The following is a 25,174-nucleotide window of genomic DNA, read 5'->3' as shown; positions in this document are numbered from 1 at the left end:
TTGTAAGTAATCAAATTTTTTAAATTAAAATTTCACCCCTCTTTAGGACTTTTTTTTTTTTTATATTGGACCTTTTATACTGTACTGTTATATTACACTTTTTTATGGGGAGAGGGTACATGAAAAAATAGGAAGGAGATCACAGTTAATGAGTGTCTTTTTCATCCCTCTTACATTCTTCAATAACAGTAGAGAAGTAATGATGATCCCTACATTACATGATCCTGAACCCAATGATGATTTATAATGTTTCCACTGTATCCGTTTTACCATGAATTCCTTGTACTGTACTCACTGAAGGACTGAAAGAGAAACCTACTTACTGCACAATTATCAAGAAAACACTGTTTCAGTTTATAGTGTTGAGTGTAAATGTTAATTACAAATGTGGAACTTAAGTGTGTGTGTGTGTGTGTGTGTGTGTGTGTGCATGAACACACACACACACACACCAAGTTTTTTTAAACTTTCTTTCCTCTTCTTTATGAAATAGAAAATATGGTGAAAGATTTCAATTATATTGTTATAACAGTTCTTTAAGATCCAAACATAACAGCATATGCAATTCTTGTGTTACTGCTTTTCGACCTGAGTGAACAGGCTTTTCTGCTGTTTAAAAAAAAATTGAGGGAAATTTCTAATATTGTCTTAAGTATCTTCTGAAAATGAATCACTATTAATTCAGTCACAAAAGAAGTAGGATCAACTGAGATAGGTGTTGTGCTGTCTGACCCACCTACGTGGATCAGGACAACCACCACCTTTTTTAAAGTCCATGAGCTTCTCCTACTACTCATCCTAGGGGTAGTATTGATGAGAGCATTGAAAGAAAACAGCTTTGTCATCAATCCATTCCTGCAGCTCAGAGCATCTCCCCTGGTGGGACCCACATTTGTTATTTTGTTGTTGTTTTTACTTGGTTCATGATGTCTTGGTCCGGTTAGAAGTGTTCTCCTTGGTAGAGTAGTGGTGATAAAATCTGTCTCACAGCATTGCTGTGAGATAGTTCATGTGAGTGCCTACCAGTTTCTAATCCACTATTAGTGCTCCGAAATTGGCACCTGCTCTTGTCCTTCGCACTTAAAAAGTATGATAGTAAATAAATTCTTGTAAATGTAAGAGTGTAATGAAATTATCTGCTATATTCTTTTATGTATACATTTCTCTTTTTTAAAGTTTATTCATTTATTTTGAGAGAGAGAGAGAGAGAGGGAGAGAGAGAGAACTCACGTGTGTGCATGCAGGGAAAGGGCAGAGAGAAAGAGAGAGAAAGAATCCTAAACAGGCTCTGTGATGACAGCATAGAGCCCTTAGGTGGGACTTGATCTTACAAACCAGTGAGATCATGACCTGAGCTGAAATTGAGAGTTGGACACTTAACCTACTGAGCCACCCAGATGCCCCTGTAAATTTCTTGATAACAAATGTTTAAAATTTCCTTAGATCAGATAATACATTTTTCAGTATGTCAAGAATTCTGCTGTTGTTTTAAATTCCATATTTTAGGTACATTTTTTCTAGAAAATATTTTAAATACGTTTATACAGTTGCATTGGAAGTTTGTGAAATATTGTCATTATTTTTATGTAAAAAAACACAATACCTACCCATATATACACGTATCTAAATTTTTTTCCAGCTCATTCCAAAACTCAAGTTAGTCCTTTATAATGCATTTATTTTTTAATGCCTGATTACTAAATCTGTTACTGTTCTGCACTGATTTTACCGAAGTGGCACTGTTAGCCCACCTGACTCTGGAATAAGAACTCATTGTTTTGCTTTTATAATGGACAAGTTATTTTTGGAGACAGTGTTCTTAACCTTGATTTCATAGATGAAAGGGTTCCTACGTAGTTTTTAGGGGCTGGATGAAATCTATGAAATTGTACGCCATCGTGTGAAAAGTACAATAGCTTGTCTTTAGATATATAATTTTCTGGTTTCAGCACCCATATCTTTCATCAGATGCTCAAAACTTTCTCAACCCATTGGTTTAAAAGGATAAAAACAAAACAAAACAAAAAAACAACCTAGTTCTTGTTTTTAAATACTTGGTTCAGAAGTTTAACATACTTGAGGAATTCTGAAGCCTAGTTTTATAATTGGAGCAATTATAAAAGAACAGAGGATTATAGACATTATTTAGCAAATCATGTCAAGGTTTGTTTTTGTCTCGGAAACTTCCTACATTATTATATTCTTCTGTCGAGATCATCCTGCTGGCATGCCCTTTACCATAATGGTGCTACTGTATTACTCTACCATACCGTTACCCTTTATACCTGTCATCTGGCACAGAAAATTTAAAGCATAAGGCTAACTAAAATTTTGATCCTGGAATTGTGGTAAGAAAGGGAATTGTGAAGAGAAAAATCTCAGATTTTGTGTTGCCTAGTATATATGTGTGTTTCCAAAGTCTAGCCAGGAGACTGGGGATCTTATTTTTCAAAACAGATACTTAACTTTTGATTTCAGAAAGGAATAACAATTTTTTTTTCCTTGAATATTATGCTCTTTATGTGAAATCTTGCAGTTGCTGGAAGTTTCATTTTAGAAATCGTGGCAAAGCAATTCCAAATATGAACTTAACATAACTTTATTCCATAGAAACCTATCTGATGGCATGCAATGGGCTGCTGGTTTCTCTCCATATAATGTGAGGGATTTTAGTCAATTCTTCCCAAACCAGCGATCGTTGGAAAATAATGACAGGCCAGGAATAAAGCCATATTTCATCCTTTTCATGTACAAAATTTTGTTCTAAATAGACTTGCAGGTGCAACATGGGCTTTATTCCTAGGCAGTTCAGCCAGTCAACAAACATTTGTTATTTATTATGTGTGAGTCACTGTGTTGTACTTTCAGGGATTCAATACCAGTAAAAACAAACAAAAATGAAAACCAAACAAACCAAAATATAGGCAAAAATCCACAATCTTTTAGAGTTTAATTGAATGACATACAGATACTTAAAAACTAAATAATCAAGTAAGTAAATGAATAGACAGGCGAGACTTGCATTCATAGTGAAGGATAAGCAGTGTTTATGTTTTAGTACAGTTTCATTTTCATAATTTCTTTTAATTTTTTTTGATGTTTATTATTTATTTTGAGAGAGAGAGTGCGTGCCCAAGTGGGGGAGGGGGAGAGAGAATCCCAAGCCAACTCCTGCTGTCTTTGCAATGCCAAAGGCGGGGCTCTAACCCAGGAAACCATGAGATCATGATCTGAGCCAGGATCAAGAGTCAGATGCTTAACTGACTGAGCCACTCAGGTGTTCCCATTTTCCATAATTTTTAATCCTAATCCTTAAACATGTTTTAAATGATCTCTAAGTTAATGTAGAATTAAAGGAGTACCAAATTCTGGAAGAATGTTTACAGTTAGGAATAGAATTAATGTCAAACCTATTGTTCTGAACAGTGGAATGGAGCCAGAATCCAGCAAATCACTAATAATTGGTCAGAATGTCTCCTGCTTCATTGGTTATAGTAGAAACACCTCACAACCCATTAAAAAGCAGTTAAACGGAAAAGGTTTCAGAATCTCTTTTTTTGTTTTAGCTTACCTTAAATAAAGTACTATAAATGTAATAATATTACCAAGTTTATGAAAAGAAAGAAAAAGCTCTCAGTGGGCTATGTTGAACAAGGATACTAATAGGAAAACATATGCTTAAAAATTAATCACATAGATGTTGAAAGATTTCCTGGCAGAGTGAAAAGAATATAGGATTTAGACTCAAAAGCTCTGGATTGAAGCTTAATGTTGTCATTTTTCATTAGGGTAGTCATATGTCCGTATTTTCTAGGGACCATTAATTGGGGACACAATTAAGAATACCATCCTCCTTTATTCCTAAAAATGTATTAGTGTGGACAAGAAGTTATATGATCAACTTACTGTGCCAACCAACACTATTCTCACAATAATAAAGCTTGCATAGTGCATTTGGTTTTTAAGGTTGTGGGATAGAAAAAATAGTGTAAGAAAGTGTTCTATAATCTGAAAATTATTGTAAGAACTATACAGAGATATATCATTGCCTTATTCATTTGGGCAGAGTTCTGTAAGAACTATACAGAGATATATCATTGCCTTACTCATTTGGGCAGAGTGATTAAGGCAACTGTGTAAAAAGTGAGTGGTTTTATTTTAATCAGCCATTCTTGATCAAACTTGGTATTTCTGTTCGAGTGGCTGTGTACTACCTGATCTGCCCAAGGTGTATTATGTTGGAATCACCTTGCAGACCATGACTACCAGGAATAGTGAAACCCAGGCTTTATTTGTGATAAGTATAAGGGACATATTCTATTTAATTAACAAATAGAATTGCTTCCGAAACTGAGTAAGGAAAATAGAACCACTTATTTTGTGATGTCATCAGTATTCAAATCAGTTTTGAATTTCTTCTAGACTGCTCCTTTATTGTCCTCAGGAGGTACCAGTACCCTCTACTAGCTTTGGAAAATGTTACTAATTTTATTATTCTTATAAGTGATTATTGGTAATCACAAACTTTAATGTTTATCCCAATGAATTTGATCTTAAATGCACAATTTCTCAAAGAAAAACTATCTCATTCAGCGCTATTCCCGTGAACCCCATTACGTTTCAGATGATCAGTTTAACCTCTGTAAAATGGCTATAACTTATCCTTTGAATTTCTTCCTGGAAGCTTTTAGAGGACATGTATTAATTTGAAACAAAATAAATCATAAACAGTTTTTATCAATGGCAAGTGAGTTTTCAACAACTTCAAGGTCTCCTTTATCAGTAGGAGGAAGAAACTCATTCTCCCTAAATCTGTGAAGCCATTAACTGAACATCAGGAAGACTGCAGAAACTTGGCAAGCAAGAGTCAGCTCACCATGTGGAACTAAAAAAGATACAGTTTCTGGGACAAGATTGTTGGGGATGATAATTACTTCACAGGGTTGTTAAAAACATTAAATAAATAATGTATGTGAAAGCATCTGGCTAGTAACTTGCAGCCTACTAATGAGTGATATTCAGTAGATATTTGTTAAGTAAATGAGCAAACTCTGGGAAGAATGAAGAGTCAAGGGAATATATCCTACAAAATAATGCTCTTTCTTTTATTTTTTTCTATGCCAGCCAAGACCCTCTCCCTTAAAGATTGGTACGAATGACCATGAATAAAAGTTCATTTAACTGACTCACATAATAATTTTTACAAGCTTTATGTGTCTTTTCAATCATTCAAATTTTTTTACTTCCAAAATCTGAAACTGAAGATTCTGAACCACCTAGATTAGGATGCGAGGTCACCAAAAGACTCAATTTTACTATCTCCGTCTACTGGCAGGGAGGAACTATACCCAAGCATCTGGACTGGCATAGAAAAGAGGAGAAAGAACATTTAAAAGGTAAGCAAAACATATATTTTTATTTACTCTGAATTTTGAAACTTTTCTTATCATGCGCTCTAACGTATTCTCACATAATTAAGGTTGATATGCTGAACCATACATACTAAAGAAGAGGATTTGTTTAGGTGGTATACTGCTCTTACCTGCTTTTTTCAACACAGGTTGTATAGATGTGAATGTCTTTCTTTCATAATGGGAGTCTTTTCTACCCCTGTATTTGTAAATTTTTTATCCGGTCATTCCAGTGCCCGAGTGTTGTTTTCATATTCCTAATGATCTTCAAACTGTAGTGGGCTCACTGAAAAGTCTCTATTCTCATTTCTCTGTTCCCTGATATGTTAAAGGATAGTTTCCCCTGGCATTTTAGTCTGACTCTTGTGGTGTAGAGAGAGTAGAATTGTGTTTCTCCACGTGTAAGGGATGATTCTGGTGTTTCTTAGACTTTTTTTGTACGTTGTTTTTCATCCTTCATTTATAAGTATTTTCTTTTGGCAGAAAGTACTGAATGAAAAGTTTCTTGTTAATGACTACAAGTTTCAATACACACTTGTATCAGGTTTTGTTTTTGTTTTATTGGTATATTGCCTCATCAGAATTTTTTTGCTTGTTTCGGTTGACTTGTGTTGTTTTATTCTAGTTGACTTAATGAGAATACAATATTGTAGTCAAATTGTGAAGTATGAGAACTGCTATAAAATGGTTGATAGTTTGTGGAGATGTACAGAAATAGATCTGTGTAAATTTACATCATGCAGTTTAGTTTTTCTTAAGGCTTATGTAGTGCATATCTTTCTTAAAGAGCCCTATCTCAACGTGAGAATAAAAGTAATAGCCATTTGTCAAGATAATTAATACTGTTAAACTTGCTGCAGTTAATTTAAGTATAAGTTTTCTTTTTTCCTCTTAGTTTTCTCCTGCTCTCCTTGACCTCCCAGGCATTTGTTTCTGTATCTTTTTTTTTTTTTCCATTTCGGGGGACAGTGTTCCACTTCTCTTGGAAGAGGAATGGATGGACTTAGAGGAAACATAGGTAGAGAATTTTCAACATCAAAACTGGGTTTCACGGACAAGAATTTTCAAGGAAATGCTATGTTCAAACAGGTCTGTTTACTGGCTGGGAGGTCATGAATGCAGCTGGTCCATTTGCTGGCTGGGGGATTACACTCTTACAAACAGTGCAAATACCATAAAGAAGGACTCTCAAATCTTCTTGTGGCCTCTGACAATGTCCAACCTGACAGTTATATCCTCAAAGTCTTCTCTGAGATCAGATGGTAGGGAAGTAGGTATTTTTCAATACGGTTGAAAAAACGAATGATAACGAGGTGTTGAAGAAGAATCTCTCCTCACAAAAGAAACTTCTGCTAGAGCCCTTAGAGTCCAGTTCAGTCCCTGTTTTGAATAAAAGTGTGCCTGCCTCTCGAATCTGTTCTAACGTAGGTTCAGCTTCTCTTTTTAGACATTTTGCCTCAGGATCTTCGGTTTAATTTTGACACTGTTGCTAGAAAGCTAGCTATTGCTAAAGAATGCTGTTAATGGATATATTCAAGCCAATTAAAAATATCATTGCTTTGGGGCGCCTGGGTGGCTCAGTCAGTTAAGCGTCCGACTTCAGCTCAGGTCACGATCTCACGGTCCGTGAGTTCGAGCCCCGCATCGGCTCTGGGCTGATGGCTCAGAGCCTGAAGCCTGCTTCCAATTCTGTGTCTCCCTCTCTCTCTGCCCCTCCCCCATTCATGCTCCATCTCTCTCTGTCTCAAAAATAAAGGTTAAAAAAATTTAAAAAAATATCATTGCTTTGAGAAGTAATTCAGGCAACCTATTTTCCTACCGTTAACTTAAGACTTTCATTTCTTTAAAGAGCCTTAACGTTTATATTTTATTTATATCTTAACATTACTTGAAAATTGACAAGACTTGTTGAGGGTGGTGTGGGATGGGGAAATGATGTTTTCCAGCAGGGCAGAAAGATTAGAACATTTATGATCGTAGTTTGTTTAAACTTATTAGCTAGCCTTTGAGGGGCAATCATGTCCCAGTATAATTGCTCTCCATTTATTCTTGATGCCGCTGTGTGGAATTAACTGCTGAAACCCAAGATCTTGCTCCCCATATGATGTGTAAATCTCAGATGTTGTATATGGAAATGCAAACGCTTTATCACTTATCAACAACATTTAGTAGCATTTAAAACATAAGGGAGGAGGACATGTTTTGTAAAGAAGTGATTGGATTTATTATTTTTACTGCCTTTCATATTATGCATAAGAGAATCGTGGGCTTATTACTTACATGTTATATGCATTCACCTGTGAACAGGAAAGACTAAACATAAGTGGGAAGCAGTAAAGTCTTATTTTTCAGCAATTGTAAAGACTGAAATAAATATAGTCCAATTTTGTTGTTTCTTAGGAATCATTTATGTGCCTAATTGAAAACTTAGCCTAAAAAAGAATTTAAAAAAAAATTTTTTAATGTTTATTTATTCTTGACAGAGAGAGAGAACGAACGAGTGGGGGAGGGGCAGAGAGAGAGGGAGACCCAGAATTCGAAGCAGGCCCCAGGCTGTGAGCTGTCAGCACAGAGCCCCACACGGGGCCGAACCCACGGACTGCGACATCATGACCTGAGCTGAAGTCGGACGCTCAACCGACTGAGCCACTTAGGCACCCCTAAAAAAGAATTTTAAAAATATTTTAAACAGTCACTAAAGGCATAAACTAATGGCCTTACTTGCATTTTTTTTCTGTGAGAGAGTTAAGTTTGTAAAGATTACCTTTTCATTAGTATTTTCATGGATGAATTTTAAACATCTTCCCATCAGAATGTCTGTACTGTATATATCCATTGTATGTTCACAAAGAAATAGGTAGCTACTTCCATATTTGAAATTGCTTGTAAACTCCAATCCGAATGTCGTAAATTATATGTCCAGCGTAGATAGAAAATGGACAGATGTTGAGTCTTCAAAACAGATGAGGTTCTTTAGTGATCATATTTTCTCTTAAGTTAGCTTGTTTGTTTGTCTATGTATTATGAATTTGTGCTTAGTGACATCGGCCAGTTTTTGTCATAATTATATTATTTCACATAAATGTATCCTGCTTAAAATATTTCAGAGCTTCTGATATTTTGTGTAAACTTTCTACATTGAATAATAGTTTTAATTCAACAGGAGAGTTGATTAACTATTGAAAAATGAAATCAATAGTGAATCTTTAAAGGGAATGTTTCTTTTGTAATGTGAATTACTCCTAATTTAGTTCTATTCTACTTTGGCCTCTTTGGGGTGGCTAAAAATGCACAGCTTAACACAGGATAGAAAATAATACTATTGCCTAAACATGGTTCACTATAATGGTGTGGGTATACAATTGTATTCATTATTAATTGGTGTGTAAAAGGCTTCACAGGGATTCTGTGCTTATATACTTGGCTATTTATCCTGTGGCATAATAGCTAATGTCATTGCCCATTTATCTTTCATAATTGAGCCTTCATTTGAAAATGTAGTATCCCATTGTGTAAAATCAAATTAGATTATTTTTACCATTACCTTAAGGCTAAAATACCACACTGTCAAATCTTTACCATTCAGTATCTCATGCCTCAGTACCAGAAAAATTTTATAGATATTACTAGCTGTTATTTATGATGTTAATTCAGATATTTTAGAATGTGAAAAGGGAACACTAATAATAATCACACCAGGACAAGAGGCCTAAAGGAAGGCCACCCCAGGCAAACCCAAACATGTTCGCTATATGATGATTTTGGTTGCAAGTGTAAAAAATTCTAATTCTAACTGGCTTAAGTAATAAAAGTGATTTATTTAGACATGTACCTGAGAAGCCAAGAGATGGCATGAACTCACTGTGTGGTTTGAGCTGGGGCTAGCACCATCTTTCTGTGCTGCCATTTATCTGCCTAATTCTCTGCATTAACTTTTTGTTCAGATTGGATTCTGTTACAAGCTTAATGGCTACACAAGTCTGGATCTCACTTCTTCTGCCCCAAATGATCTCAACCCCAACTGTTGAAAAAAAGCCATTGGATTCACTCTGATTGACCCATCAAAATGATCCATGCAGTGAGGGAAATGGGCTTATGTTGGTTTTCCAGGCACAATTCTGGGGAGGGTCAATCCCAGCCTTTCTTTTCCAGTAGCTGCTTCACAGTAGTGATGGGATGTTGAGGATATGCTCACCATATTAACTTTTTTCTTATTGCATATGGAGGATTTGCTGTGAACTTCCTGAACAAAGACCCCCCGCCCCTTCTTGTCATTGATTCTGGTTAGATAGGCAGCTAATGGGTGAATTCTTGTATGTCTCTAAATGCAAAATAATTTAAATGTTTTATTGAAGATAGTTTCAGGTCAAGGAAATGGCAAAATTTCTATAAACGTTTTTTCCCCCTCCTAATCAACCTGTAGAAGGAAATCAGAAATTTGAAATCACTGCCTAAACATCACCGATTCTTGCTTAATTAACTTGATCTTTGCAAAATTAGAATCCTTGTACATATGACCGATGTTGCATTATCTTACATAGCAATCTATTCACTGGCATCACAAACCTTTGATACCTGATAGTGAATTTTCTCTCATTGTATTTTAATTAGACAGAATATGATAGACAAGGTTTCTCCTTTACATCCATACTGATTTACAATTATCAAGGTGATGAATTTAGAGTTATCATTTCATTTAAACTTTAAAACAGTTTATGATTATCTTTAGTTTAAAAAAGGAAATTCTGATATTAAGTGTCTTGCCTAAAATAACATTTTATCATCAGTTTATTCATACTTCAGAGTTAAGTTAATGATTATAATTATGGAAATCTCAGAGTGTGGTAAAATTATAGAACATGTTCTATTTTCTTAAAATAAGCATGTTAAGAAAATGGCAAATCTCTGTGACCTATCACCTTCAGCTGAAATACGTATGTAGCTATAATAGATGAACTTTGAGTAAGATATCAAATATGAATTAAAGGACCTTACTTAGAGGGAGTGTCAATTGTAAAATTTTCTTATCCTTATCATGTGCAGTCACTGTGATCTTAAGAATGAAGAATGGAATGTTGAAATAATAGGGAAATTTGTTTTCTGCCGTGTTCTGGGATATCATTTTTTTATACGATCAATATGTGTTAGGTAGTGCCATGGGCAAGGCACAGAGGTAGACAGTGGTTAGCTTTTGGATTCAGTAACATGCTTGTTTGTCTTTTAGGAATGAATAGTGTGGTGGGAGGTACGAAAGGTAAACCCATACATTATGATTAAAATAGGCAGTCCTAAAGGAATGTTATAGTGGAAGTCAAAGATGGAATCCTGAAAGAGGTAACATCTGAATGTTCTGGTAGCTGAAGGTTAGTTCACTACTATACCTAGCTTAGGAATAACATTAATGTATAGTCCTAAAAGTTGTCACATTAAGAGGACAAGGCTTTGTTTCGTTTGTGATATCCCAGTCACCTGGAACAGAGCATGAAACATAAGAGGTTTCTAATATGTAAGTTTTTTGACTATTCATTCCCTTGGGGAGTAAAATGATAAATCTTCTGGGATAAATTCAAGAATCTCAATGGAGCATATCTTAAATAATTATATTTGTTTTATGGTTTACTTAAAACCATTATTTTCTTTTTCCTTAGTGAAAATGTATTATAATCTGTAAACAGTCGAGGGAGCCAGCGCTGTTGATTGCCTTTGTTTTATTTTGCTGTTGTTTTTAAGGTATGGGAAACAGTAGATTGAGCCTATGTAGTATATCATTGTACTTTCGTATGAATAGTCAGAATTTTAAATATTAAACGTAAAAATAGGGTACTTCTATGTACATTGGAACTTATGGAAAGAGATTTGTTTGCATTATGGTGCTCAAGCTTGTCTTCTCTATACAGAATCAGGTAAGATTAGGACGGGATTATTCTGGGTTTTCTAGGCAAAAAGGCACCAGCTAAAGGAGTCAGTAAAACTGTGCACATGTGTATGTGTATCATATGAGTTTGACTATTATTAAAATTGAAGTTTGTTAATTGAGAGTTAATGAGAGCAAAAGCAGGGATATCTATATAAACAAATTAATAAGAATAGGATAAAGAAGGATTATTATAGACAAAAAAAAAAAAAAGAAAAAAGAAAGAAAAGAAACTGAACAGAGCAAAGCACAAATAAGACCAATAAATACGTGTATTTATTAAGTAAGGATTTGGAAAGAGACGCAACTATTAGAGAAACATTTTTGTAAAAAAAAACGTAATTTCAGAATAATGTACATTTGGAAGTAAACACATCAGAAATTTCACAGGATGTCTGGGAAGTCTACCAGTTTACAGGTGACCTGTCTCTACAGTTGCCTATATGGAACAGGAACAGATTTCTTCAGAACTCCAAAACTAACCAAGATTAGAGACATTTGTTGTTTACATTAGGTAAAATGTTACCCATTATGAGTTGCACATTATTTAGATATTATCTAGAAACCTCTTTCTTCAGTTCTTTTTAAAACATTTTTAAGTATTATAATTTTTATTGCTTGTTACGTTTTTCTTATTCTTACCCTCTTTCCGTCATTGTAAACATGTCTTTAAGGGGACTAATACTACAAAATGCATGGCAAATATTATGAAATTGCTTTGACTTAATGCTAAAATAATTGAATAATATAGATACATGATTATATATCATTGAAATATATGTACATATGTAGTCAACAATTTTACAGTATTTACATTATTATTTTTATTGAGGTATAATTGATATATAACATTATATTAGTTCCAGGTGCACAGTATAATGATATGATACCTGTATACACTGCAAAATGATAGCCACAATAAGTCTAGGTAACATCCATTATCATACATAGTTAAAATTTGTGTGTGTGCGTGTGTGTGTGAGATAAGAACTTACTAGATTTACACTCTTAGCAAATTATAAATATACAGCATAGTATTATTACCTGTAGTCACCATGTTGTATAGTACATTACATCCCATGATTTATTTTGTAACTGGACGTTTGTGCCTTTTGACCCCACCCCCCTTCACCCATTTCACCCACCCTCCACTCTACCTCTGGTGATCACCAGTCTGTTCTCTGTATCTATGAGATCCTTTTTTGTTTTGTTTTTTTTTTTCTAACATTCCACATGTGAGATCGTAAAGTATCTTTCTCTGTCTGACTTATTTTATTATAATGCCCTCAAGGTCCATCCATGTTGTTGCAGATTGCAGTTTCTTTTCCTTTTTATGGCTAATATTCTATTGTGTATATAAAGCACATTTCCTTTGTCCATTCACCCATCAGGGGACTCTTAAGTTGTTTCGATGTCTTAGCTATTGTAAACGATGCTGCAGTGAACATGAGGAGAAGCAGGTATCTTTTCCAATTAGTGTTTTATTAGTATTTACACTATTATCTCCTTCTTCCTTTTTTTTTTTTCTATTTTTGATTCGCTTTAGTTTTCAATAATTTTTCCTTAAGAGGGGCTGGGCAAGATAATGTGAAAGGGTATATAATTATAAATTTTTAAATTTAGTGTTCATATATATTTTCATTTTTCATGCTAAATTCACTATCTAAGATGAACCAAGATTGATTCCTCTTTAGAATACATTGCCAGGAGTGTGTTGTAAATACTTTAGTGGTTTGCCTAAAAACACTGGTTTTATTTCTTTGCTACTTTTCTTTGAGTGTACTGTCCAGTGGATCGTACATGTTCAATAAAATAGTCATAGAATATATACTTGTCTTTTCCTTAAAATACTAGTAAAGTTATATGTTTACAAAGATTATTTTTTAAACAATGAAACTACAGATGTAGACTCCTAATTTAGTAGAACTTAATGTGTGTGTGTGTGGTTGTTTTTTTTTTTTTTTTTTTTCTGATTATAGCCCTGGTTGTTTGAGATTCACATGAAAGTTTGACAATCCGGTGTAAATCCTATGTGTTTGGTGGCAAACCTCACTGCATTTAGAGATGAGTTTTCGGGAGCAGTAACTTACAAGGAAGTTTACTATTCTTTGACCACAGAGGAGACCTAGATGTTTGGTCTTTAAATTATGTTTAATTAGAGTGTCGTGGAAATGTGAATTATAAAGAAAAAAAAAAGATGTAAACTCCATTTAAGTGTATACATTTTGGCAATGATCTTTTGTGACTGAGGTTATCAAAATAGAATTCAGATCTTTTCGTAGCTATTCGTTTTTCTAGATTGTATATGAAAAACATACACTGCTATATTTGTAATGAGTGCCTCGGTTTATATCAGACATGTTTTTAGACAAAATGGAGCAAATAATAAATTGTAGCCAATCTAAGTGAAGCCATTCACTTCTTGAGAGACAGAGACAGAGCATGAGCAGGGGTGGGGCAGAGAGAGAGGGAGACACAGAATCTGAAGCAGGCTCCAGGCTCTGAGCTGTCAGCACAGAGCCCGATGTGGGGCTTGAACTCATGAACCATGAGATCATGACCTGAGCCAAAGTCGGACGCTCAACCTACTGAGCCACCCAGGCGCCCCTAAATTTTCATGATTTTTATTTATTTTTTATATTTTTAAGAAAAATTTTTTTAATATTTATTTATTTTTGATGAGAGAGAGAGACACAGAGCATGAGTGGGGGAGGGGCAGAGAGAGAGGGAGAGAGAATCTGAAACAAGCTCTGGGCTCTGAGCCGTCAGCACAGCGGGGTTTGAACTCACAGACCGCGAGATCATGACCTGAGCTGAAGTCGGATGCTCAACCGACTGAGCCTCCCAGTCACCCCTGTTTTCATCATTTTTAAAAGAAAATTTGCCAGAATAGAAAAGAATTCATCTAACTTGATAGATCCATCTATGTTCTCAGGAGATAGATTGGTGCTAAATTATGTGCATAAAAGAAGTATTGATTATTTCATACAAGTTAATATAGCCAATAGCAGTATTAAATATTAGCATCCAATAAGAGAGAGCATGTTTCTGAATAGGTTACTTATTACTGAGGAGAATGGCGACATTAAATGATTTAATTTAAAAATTCTGTGGCAACTAACACATATTTACTAATATGATGATTTTTCTTCATAATGCACACTGGTATATATTCAAAGAACTTATATTGGTCTTAACCCTGTCTTCCAACCCTGACCATATAAAATAATACTTACCAGACTGATTGTTGAAATAGCCAAGTTTAAGAGAATGAAAAAGCTGCTTGAAGAATCATAACTTCAACTTACTAAAGTTATTATTTTTTTTTTAGCAATAAGACAGGTTATTCTTTAACCTCAAAATCTAACAGCTAATACATGACCCTTGATATTCAGTCTTTTAAATTCAAGAAATTTCTTTTTTTTTTTAATTTTTTTTTAACGTTTATTTATTTTTGAGACAGAGAGAGACAGAGCATGAACGGGGGAGGGGCAGAGAGAGGGAGACACAGAATCCAAAACAGGCTCCAGGCTCTGAGCTGTCGGCACAGAGCCCGACGCGGGGCTCGAACTCACGGACCGCGAGATCATGACCTGAGCCGAAGTCGGCCGCTTAACCGACTGAGCCACCCAGGCACCCCAAATTCAAGAAATTTCTAAGAAAAGTAGTCTTAAATTGCATTTTATCAATGTGAAATAATGTAATTTGAGTAACATAAATACTCAATGAACAGTTGCTACAATCACTGCTGAAGAATGGGGGCAAATTCACTATTTGTATTTAAAAACATTTTTTTTTAATTTTATTTTTGAGACAGAGAGAGACAGAGCATGAGTGGGGGATGGGCAGAGAGAGAGGGAGACACAGAATCCAAAGCAGGATCCAGGTTCTGAGCTGTCAGCACAGAGTCCGAAGCGGGGCTCGAATCCACGAGCTGTGAGATCATGACCCGAGCCGAAGTCGGACACTCAACCCACTGAGCCACCCACGTGCCCCACTGTTTGTATTTTTAAAAATAGAATTAAATGCAAGTTTCTTTTTAATATGACTCATATTTGATAAGTTCTTAGAGGATGAGGGCCTTAAGTCGGCTTTGTTATGATTTCAGGAATCCATGAGTTGGTAGTTTGACATTTCAATAATTAAGACTAATGTGTTATGTTCTTTCAAGTATAAAAGTACTGAGGTTTTTATTCAATATTGTTAAAATAGTTCCTTTTTGGGGTGCCTGGGCAGCTCAGTCAGTTAAGTGTCCGATCTTGGCTCAGGTCATGATCTCGCAGTTTGTGAGTTTGAGCCCCACGTCAGGCTCCATGCTGATAGCTCAGGCCCGGGAGCCTGCTTCGGATTTTGTGTCCCCCTCTCTCTCTGCTCCAGCCCTCCTTGCACTCTGTCTCTCTCTGTCTCAAAAATGAATATTAGAAAAATAAAAAATAATAATAATTCTTTGTTTTTCTGGGTGAGTTCTGAAAAGAGTGATACTTGGTTTCTGTTGTGTGAGACATACCCAACACTTGTTTGGGTTAAAATATGGATGATAGAGCAAACGTTTATTTTGAAACCTGCAGTTTTCGAGATGTCTGTTCTAAATGTGTGTCTATGCCTCTATTTTTGCTTTAGGAGTACAAGATCCCCAGCATGAGAGAATTATTACTGTGTCTACTAATGGAAGTATTCACAGCCCGAGGTTTCCTCATACTTATCCAAGAAATATGGTCTTGGTATGGAGATTAGTAGCAGTAGAAGAAAATGTTTGGATACAGCTTACATTTGATGAGAGATTTGGGCTTGAAGACCCAGAAGATGACATATGCAAGTAAGTTACCATATTCTTGAAATTCAAACAGAGTGTAACGACTGTTGTAGTTTTTCAAGTTGCTTCATTTTAATGATGTGATTTTATTTTATTTTTTTCAATATATGAAATTTACTGTCAAATTGGTTTCCATACGACACCCAGTGCTCATCCCAAAAGATGCCCTCTTTAATACCCATCACCCACTCTCCCCTCCCTCCCACCCCCCATCAACCCTCAGTTTGTTCTCAGTTTTTAAGAGTCTCTTATGCTTTGGCTCTCTCCCACTCTAATGTCTTTTTTTTCCCTTCCCCTCCCCCATGGGTTTCTGTTAAGTTTCTCAGGATCCACATAAGAGTGAAAACATATGGTATCTGTCTTTCTCTGTATGACTTATTTCACTTAGCATAATACTATCCAGTTCCATCCACGTTGCTACAAAGGGCCATATTTCGTTCTTTCTCATTGCCACGTAGTACTCCATTGTGTATATAAACCACAATGTCTTTATCCATTCATCAGTTGATGGACATTTAGGCTTTTTCCACAGAATGGCTATTGTTGAAAGTGCTATTATAAATATTGGGGTATAAGTGTCCCTATGCATCAGCACTCCTGTATCCCTTGGGCAAATTCCTAGCAGTGCTATTGCTGGGTCATAGGGTAGGTCTATTTTTAATTTTTTGAGGAACCTCCACACTGTTTTCCAGAGCGGCTGCACAAGTTTGCATTCCCACCAACAGTGCAAGAGGGTTCCCGTTTCTCCACATCCTCTCCAGCGTAATGATGTGATTTCAAATGGCATCTTTTGTTCTGTTTTTCTCATGTTTTTCTGATGATCCAAGAAATTTACCTTATTTAAGCTATGTTTCATTTAAAATCAGGAGACACATACTGTACATATGCATTCATTGGTTCATCTACTGAAAATGGTTTGAAGTAACTTATGGCACAAAGTACATATAGAATAAAACAATTTGACATGACGCGTAGAGAAAGAAAAGCCAAATAAAGAAATGTAGTTGTGCCAGAAAACCTAAGTTATGATTAGTGCTGAAAATTTTGCATTTTCTCTTCCCAATAGCCAAGTCAATAAAATAAACAATAAGTATTTAAAAGAAAAAGCAGTGCCCATGGGTGCATACTACCTAAATACACATACGGATGCTTACACACACACGCAGGATTAAAGAAATTTGGCTATTTCGTCACAAAGAAGAAATGCAATTCTGAAAGCAGAATTAGAAGTTTAGACTAACATTATGGTCTGCCAGGTAGAAATTCATCATAATTCTCCTAGAGGCATTCATGAACCAAAGTCAGCTGGAGTCTTTCACCCACGCAAAAGACCACCTACTGTATGTCATACAAATATTACTCTTTAAATCCTATGTGAATACACTTGTCAAGGTTGGGTGGTCTTATGAAGACTTTTCACTTCAATGGCATTTGTATATCATGAAAATATTTTACTTGAGCTTCTTTGTGGGGTTGTTTTCTCTTTGATATACAAGTTAAAAGAGAATTTTCACTTTATGGTATATTACAGATAAATATTTCAATGCAGATGAAATAAACTTTGTACTTGCTGTCATCACAGTTTGTATCTTTAACATTTGTGTAATGACTTTTTTTCACATTTCTTCTGTGACTATGCATTTCATGTTATTTTTTTTTTCTCTTACATCTGTAATCTTTGACTTTGAGAACTGGAAGCTATTCTAGCTGCCTTTAGAGACTGTTATTCAACCCTTCATTTTATGGATAAGGAAACAGACCAGAGAAGGAAAGTAGCAGCCCTAGATACCATTCATATTTTATGCCTAAACAAATGCTAAGATCCATTTTTCCTAACACACATGTAGATAGTTTTTCACCATGCTAGACTGCGCCTCCTGGCTTCTTTTCATATGCTGGATTCCATAGCCTTGTTAAAAATTATGATGGCTTTAAGATTTTGCTCTCCTTGAAAAATCTTAGCACGTTAATCTACAACAGTTTCGTGCATGCTGACCAAAGACAGGAGTCTTCTGGGTCAGAGACATCAACAGCAGTAGCCAGAATGTTAGCCCTTCTTGTGCCACGTTCTCTAGTTCCTGTTCCTACAGGTCAACGCCAAACGGGCCACTTAACGCCTGCGCGTCTGGGAGGTTGTGTTACAGGAGAGGCATTATATGCATGTGTGTGTGATGTATATTAGTAGTTAAGTAACAAAAATTAAACCATCATCCAGCATGCCTCGCCTAACTTGTGACTGAGCTTTACTCATTATTAGGCTCAACTTAAGAAAAGTGACACTTTCAATAATTCTGAACCTCCTTTCCCTTGTTCCTCCCTAATTACACCTTCTTCTTGTCCCTGCGAATATAATCATTGTTCTAAGCGTTTTTTCCCCCGTCTACTGATTTTCTCTATAATTTTACGATTGTCCATTTCTCTATGTACTTTCCTATAAAGAGTAAGTTGGTTATTTTTTTTTTTTGCCAGTGTTTGAAATATAGATCAATGGGATAATACTGTATTTAAACTGAAAAATGTGATATTTTAACGTCAGTTCATGTTGACGCAGATAGCTTAGATCATTTGTTTTCCTTGATGCATAGTATTCTGGTGTATGGTGAACGTTTTTGGTCTTTTCTACTTGATGAATGTTTGGCTTGTTCTCCTTGTCTGAAAGTGCAAGAAAAAAAAATTCTGAGTCTATATCTAAGAACCACATTGCTGTCTTAATGCATTTACATTTTCAATGTTAGTAGGTAGAGTTAAGTTGATTTTTAAAATGACCAATTTATATTTCTACCAACAATATGCAAATATTTCTGTTACACCACATTCTCAACAACCTTTTGGTTGTCATTCTTTTCATTTTTGGTAGTATGGAAAGTATAAAATTGTACCTCAATATTAATTTTTATTTTTGTTTTCTGATTACTAATGAGGTTGATAAATTTTTATATTATTATTGCCCACTCATATTTACTTTTCTGTGAAATGTCTGTTCATATCTTTTATACGGTTCTTAGTAGACTGCTTGGCTATTTAAATTTTGCTTTTCTTTTTTAAAAAAATTATGATTATTTTATTTTTGAGAGAGAGAGAGAGAGAGTGAGCGGGGGAGGGAAAGAGAGAGAGGGAGACACAGAATCCGAAGCAGGCTCCAGGCTCTGAGCTGTCAGCACAGAGCCCGACATGGGGCTCGAACCCATGAACTGTGAGATCGTGACCTGAGCCAAAGTCAGATGCTCAACCGACTGAGGCACCCAGGCACCCCTAAATTTTGCTTTTGTTATTTAAGTCTTTGATTCATCTGTAATTATTTTTGTCTCTGGTGTGAGGTTTTTCATTAGGGTATCCAGTAGTGTCCCCAAATCATGTACTAAATAATCACTCTTTCCCCCAGGGATACGCAGAGCCAGTAGATTTGTAATCAGGTTTCTGCATATGATTTGTTCTGGTACCTGGGGCTCTGTTCCTTTGCTCAGTTGTGTCTTAATGATGCTGTCTTAATCATGTAGCATGTAGAAGCTCTGTGATAGGGAAGTCTCACCTCTTGTTTCTTCTCTTTTGGAACATCCGTGCTATTTTTCATTAATATATTTTTAGAAATAGGTGCCAAGTTCCTTGAAAACTCCTGTTGTGATTTTTATTGTGATAGCATTGGATATATAAATCATTTTGATGAGAGTTGACATCTTTATAGAAATAACTTTCTATCTTGGAGAACTTTTGTTTCTCCACTTATTGGAATCTTCTTTATCATCTATACATTTTTCAAATGTTCCTTTTAGAGATGTTATGCATAATTATTTAGATTTATTTCTATATTATTTATAGACTTGCTAAAATCCCCTTCCTGAAAAATATATTCTATTTGTATATTGCTGGTAGTTAGAAATGCAGTTGATTTTTTTTTTTTTTTTGTATTGATCTTATATCCTGCACACTTGCTATAAGCTCTTTTATTTATTTCGTAATTATTCTGGGAACTGTTTTGGATTTAAGCAAAAAAAAAAAATCACATGATTTGTGAAAAAAAAAGATTCCTTTCTCCCTCTCACTTTCTCTACTCTTTCTTTTCCATCTCTTATTAAGCTCTAGATTGTCTTAGTAGGTATCCCTGTCATCTTTCTGATTTTAGAGTTTCTTTAAAAAAAAAAAAAACTTTAAAATTTGGAATAAATTTAGATTTATGGAATGCTGCAAATATAGTGCAGAGAATTTCTATACATTCTTAACCTGGGTTCCTCCAATGTTAATATCTTACGTAACCATGTTATATTTGCATCATTGAAAACCTGACATTCTTGCAATACTCTTAACTACAGACTTTATTCAGATGTCAGTGGTTTTCTCTCTTTATGTCCTTTTCCTGTTTTAGGATTCTTTCTAGGATAAGCATATTGCATTTGGTCCTCATTCTTATCCAATCTGTGACAGTCGTCTCTTTCATTTTATTCCTCGACCTTGACAGTTTTGAAGAGTATTGATCAGGTATTTTGTAGAAGGTCCCTCAGTTTAGGTTTTTCAGATCTTTTCTCATGATTGCACTGAGGTTATGGATTTGGGGGAAGAATTCCAAATAGATGATATTCCGTTCTCCTCATATCATATCAGAAGGTACATACTGTCTCCCTTACTTATCACTGATGATGTTAATCTTGATCACTGAGGGTGGGTTGCTCCTCTGGTAAGGAAGTATGTTTCCCTTTCATTAGCTGTTAACTGGAGGCATGTAACTAAGTCCAGTACATATTCAAGGAGGAGTGATTAAGTTCTGTCTCCTGGAAGGGGGTTATTTGGAATTTTTCAGAACAGAAAGTTTGTGTTTTTTCCTTCTTCCCTCCTTCCTAACTCCCTCCCTCCCTTCCTTCCTTCCGTCCTTCCTTCCTTCCTTCCTTCCTTCCTTCCTTCTTTCCTTCCTTCCTTTCTCTGTCATTTATATCAGTATAGACTCATGGATATTTATTTTATTACTTGTGTTATAATCCAGTGGTATCATTATTTACTTTACAACTGAAATTGTTCCATCTTTGGCCAGCGGGAGTAAAAATTGTGCTGTTAATATACCAATATTGATTATGAAGATTTTTTAAAATTTTATTTAAACCCAAGTCAGTTAACATATCAGGTAATAATGGTTTCAGGAGTGGAATTTAGTGATTCATCACTTCTGTAGGGTATGATGATTAGTGGAGATTCTTTTTTTTTTCTTTATTATGTCAAGTACTTCCTTAGTTTGTTAAGAGACACTTTTCCCATTTGGGAAAATTTTTTTTAATTTTTTTAATTTCTGCATTTAAAAAGAAGTTATAGACATAATGACACTTTATACTTCACCATAAATCGCCTAAAACCAAGGATATTTCCTATGTCATTTCAATACCGTTTTCACATGCAAGAAATTTAATATTAATATGAAATTATTACCTAATACATAGTTGATTTTCCAGTCTCCTGATCCCAAAATGTTAACACTTTTTTATTTTCTTTTTTGTTATTATGTTTTGATTTTGAACAAATCATTGACTATATATTGTATTCGGTTATTATAACTCTTTCCTTGCCTTTTCTTGGCTGTTATGACATTGTTTTTTTTAAACAGTCCAGGACATTTATTCTGCAGAATCTCTTAGTGTCAATTTCTTTGAATATGTCTTCATAGTTAGGTCCTGCTTAAATATTTTGGCCAGAACGTTCTCTAGGTGATGGGCACTTCTCATTGCTCTTAATTCCAGTTTATTGTATTATCAGTGATGTGAGTTTGATTTCTCAATCCTGTTTTAGTTGTATCCTACCAATTTTGATAATGTGGCATTTTTATTTTTGTCCATTTGAAGATATTTAAAATGTCCATTGTTTGCTTCTTTTAAGCCATTATCATATAGAAGCATATTGTTCACATTTTATATAAAACTATGAGGGTTTTAAGTGCACATTTGAGGCTTTTAAATGAGAGATTTCTAAATTCACTTAATTTGGAGTAAAAAAATATGGCTTGTTTGTCTATGACTGTTTAAAATGTAAGACTTGGCTTTATTTGCTTCAGATTTTTAAGTTTTCCAAATGTACTTAAAAAGAGAGTATATTCTTCAGTTGTGTGGTGCAACTCTGTATATGTCCATTATATTAATTTGTGCAGTTGATCTGATCACAGCATCAGTATCTTTCCTGAATTTTTTTTGATGTATCAATTACTAAGAGAGGTATTAAATTCTCCTAATAGAGGATAAATACACTTGTTAGTTTCACCATGTAGGCCTACCTTTTTGCTTTATGTGTTTTTTGCTTTATATGTTTAATTTTTTTTTTGCTTTGTATGTTTTTATCATCATATTATTGTATATTATTGATATTATATTATTTTTTGCTTTATAGATTTTTAAATTATGTTAGTTGGTGCACAGAAGTTCAGAGCTCTGACCTTGTTTAGTCTTCATTGATGTTTTGGTTTGGCTTTAAAGTATATTATGCCTATAATATTAACAAACTACCTCAGGTAACTGCAATCGTTATTTGCCTGACATTCTTTCCATTCGTTTACTTTCACCTTTCCTGTGTCTTTCTTTGTGCATGTGTGTGTGCATGTTAGTATGTACATCTGTGTGTGTTTTTGTTTTCTCTTATGAAAGGAATGTGAGTAGCAATAAAATAAAATTCAGTAAAAAAATCTTTATATTTAACTTAGGAATTTCATATAGTGCATTGTTTCTTATTATGTATATAACTTTGGGTTTGTACTTCATTTTTCTGTTTCTTCAGTTTCCTTCCTTGCATTTATTAATCTTCTTGTTCCATTTTTCTTTTCTGTGAATTTAGAAAGTATACATCCATTGTCACTCTTAAGTGGCTACCTTAGAAATGCCTATTTCACTTAATATCTAAAGCTAATCCATGTTTAGATCCCCATCCTCAAAATATAAAATTACCTGAGAACATGTTAACTGCTGTGGAATGCTCACTCCCCAAATACCACCACACCTGGTTGATAAGACAGAGCTGTGTTTATGGCTTCCCATGATGACAGAGAACACCGCCTCCACGGTTTTAGTCGTGTCTTGGGGCGGGGGGGAAGCAAAACCAGATCTTGTTGAGAATTTGAAGTTTGGTTTAAAATGGATCCTTCAGTGTGGAAATTTGATTAGAATTGGGAAAGGCTCATGATATAATAGCTTGGAATCTCTTGAAACAAGGCAAGGACTTTCGGGGTGAGGGGTTCAGCAGTGCTGGATTGTGAACTGTTGCTGCTTTTAGTTGAAGGAGTTAACGACTCTTCAGGGAAGTTCCATATAGCCTGGGCAATAATGAAGACACTAAAATAGTAATGTCTTGTTACTGTAAACTGTTAACGGGGGGGCAGTAGGTGATCTCATTCTTATTGTCCATGCTGGTTTGGTTCTCATTGCATTTGACCCCACTCCTGATGGTATGTGTCATAGAGACTGAGGATTTCAGTTTTGTATTTTTTAACTTTGTATGTAAGACATTTTATTATTTTCTTTTTTTTTAAGTTTATTTACTTATTTTGAGAGAAAGAGAGCACATGTGTGTGCAAGTGGGGACAGGGCAGAGAGAGAGGGAGAGAGAATCTCATAAGCTGTTAGATCACGACCTGAGCTGAAATTAAGTCAGATGGTTAACCAGCTGAGCCACCCAGGTGCCCCATATTTTCTGTGAACAGTATTTCTTTAGCTATACCCATGTGTCTGCTTTTGGTGCCCCGAATATGTCTTCATAGTTAGATCCTGCTTGCATTTCAGAATTTTTCTGCGTTTTTCTTGCATTTCACAGTTTGTTTTGTAGAATTATTTTACTTCCTCCTTAAGTAGAGTGTTTAAAAGTCTCTTAAGTGAAAGCCTGTTGGCAATAAGTGCTCAGCTCTTCTGTATTTAAAAATGTCTTTATTTTACTTCCATTCTCAGAAGTTAGTCAGAATGGATATAGGATTTGAAGTTGTGTGTTTATTATGTTCTCAGTAGCTTGAAGATACCATTCAACTGTCTTACGGCTGCTGAGAAGACAGTCATCAGATTGTGGACATAGCCTTATAGTCTGCCACTGAGTGGTCCATTTTACAGAGAGAGACATGTGCATAGCAGGGGTGTGAGGGAAGGGATGGGGTTAGGGTCCGGCTCGGGGCTTCTTCTCTTGTACCACTTGTGGCTCATTACACCCTCAACTCCTGCTTTTGTGCCCCAGGACCCAGCAGATACTGACAGGACTACAGGGCATATTTTACCTCACTGAAATCTTCACTTCTTATGCTTATTTGTCTTCCAAAGAATTCTCTTATTTTCCTGATGTCTCACTATTACCTTAAAACCACTTCTTTTCTTTCAGTCATTTATTCAGCAATTTTGTTTTTAATGTGCCCAGAGGAGTTTCTCTGCCTAATTTTGTCGACCATGTGGCTGGAATGTAGACTGTCGTCGAGCAGAATAAAGTTTTTCCTTAACACGGCTTGGTACTCTCAAGCTCAAGTTTAAAGTTGTTTTTTTGTTTATTATTATTTTTTTTTTTTTAGAGAGAGAGAGCACAAGTCAGCGAGCGTGGCAGAAGGAGAGAGAGAGAAAGAATCTTAAGTGGGCTCCATGCTGAAGCAGGGCTAGATCCCAGGACCGTGACCCTGTGTTTTAATGGCAACATTAACTTCTCTCCATTATAATGCCGTAGAACAAAAATACATATGTTGGCCCCATCCAAGTGCATTTTAAGAATTTAAACTGCCCCGTTTTAAATATTTTCCCAAGTCTGAAACATAGAAGAGTCTAGAAAACCTGAATCACTATGTTAACTGTATCTTTAGAAGAGGACAGACTCAGGTGAAATGTTTGACTCTTTCCCCATAGCCCTACCGGCTGCTCACATCTTCTGTTATAAAGAGAAACACAGAGTGAGCTGTGTCTTTACGCTCTTTAAGACTGGTACTATTACAAGGAGCAAAACAAGTCAGGCAAATTAGACCTTATTGCTTTAACAAGCGGACAGGATATCCAGACGGTATGGTGGAGGGACTGGCTGGAATATGGAAGGGGCAGATGAAGAGAGAGAGAGAGT

The 25,174-nt window shown here is 35.3% G+C and overlaps 1 protein-coding gene across 2 annotated transcripts in view; it reads left to right on the top strand.

The window, feature by feature from the left end:
• Window positions 1–25,174, top strand: part of PDGFC (platelet derived growth factor C) — a 204,180-nt gene that overhangs the window by 97,683 nt on the left and 81,323 nt on the right. For both annotated transcript variants that reach the window (XM_060653910.3, XM_060653911.3), the window contains exon 2: window positions 15,946–16,141. In XM_060653910.3, coding sequence (XP_060509893.1) covers window positions 15,946–16,141 — 196 coding nt within the window. The remainder of the gene's footprint in view (window positions 1–15,945; window positions 16,142–25,174) is intronic.

Source organism: Panthera onca, chromosome B1 (genome assembly GCF_046562875.1).
Source record: "Panthera onca isolate mPanOnc1 chromosome B1, mPanOnc1 haplotype 2, whole genome shotgun sequence".
In the NCBI taxonomy this organism is placed as follows: domain Eukaryota; kingdom Metazoa; phylum Chordata; class Mammalia; order Carnivora; family Felidae; genus Panthera; species Panthera onca.
This window is presented reverse-complemented; position numbering and strand designations above follow the sequence as displayed.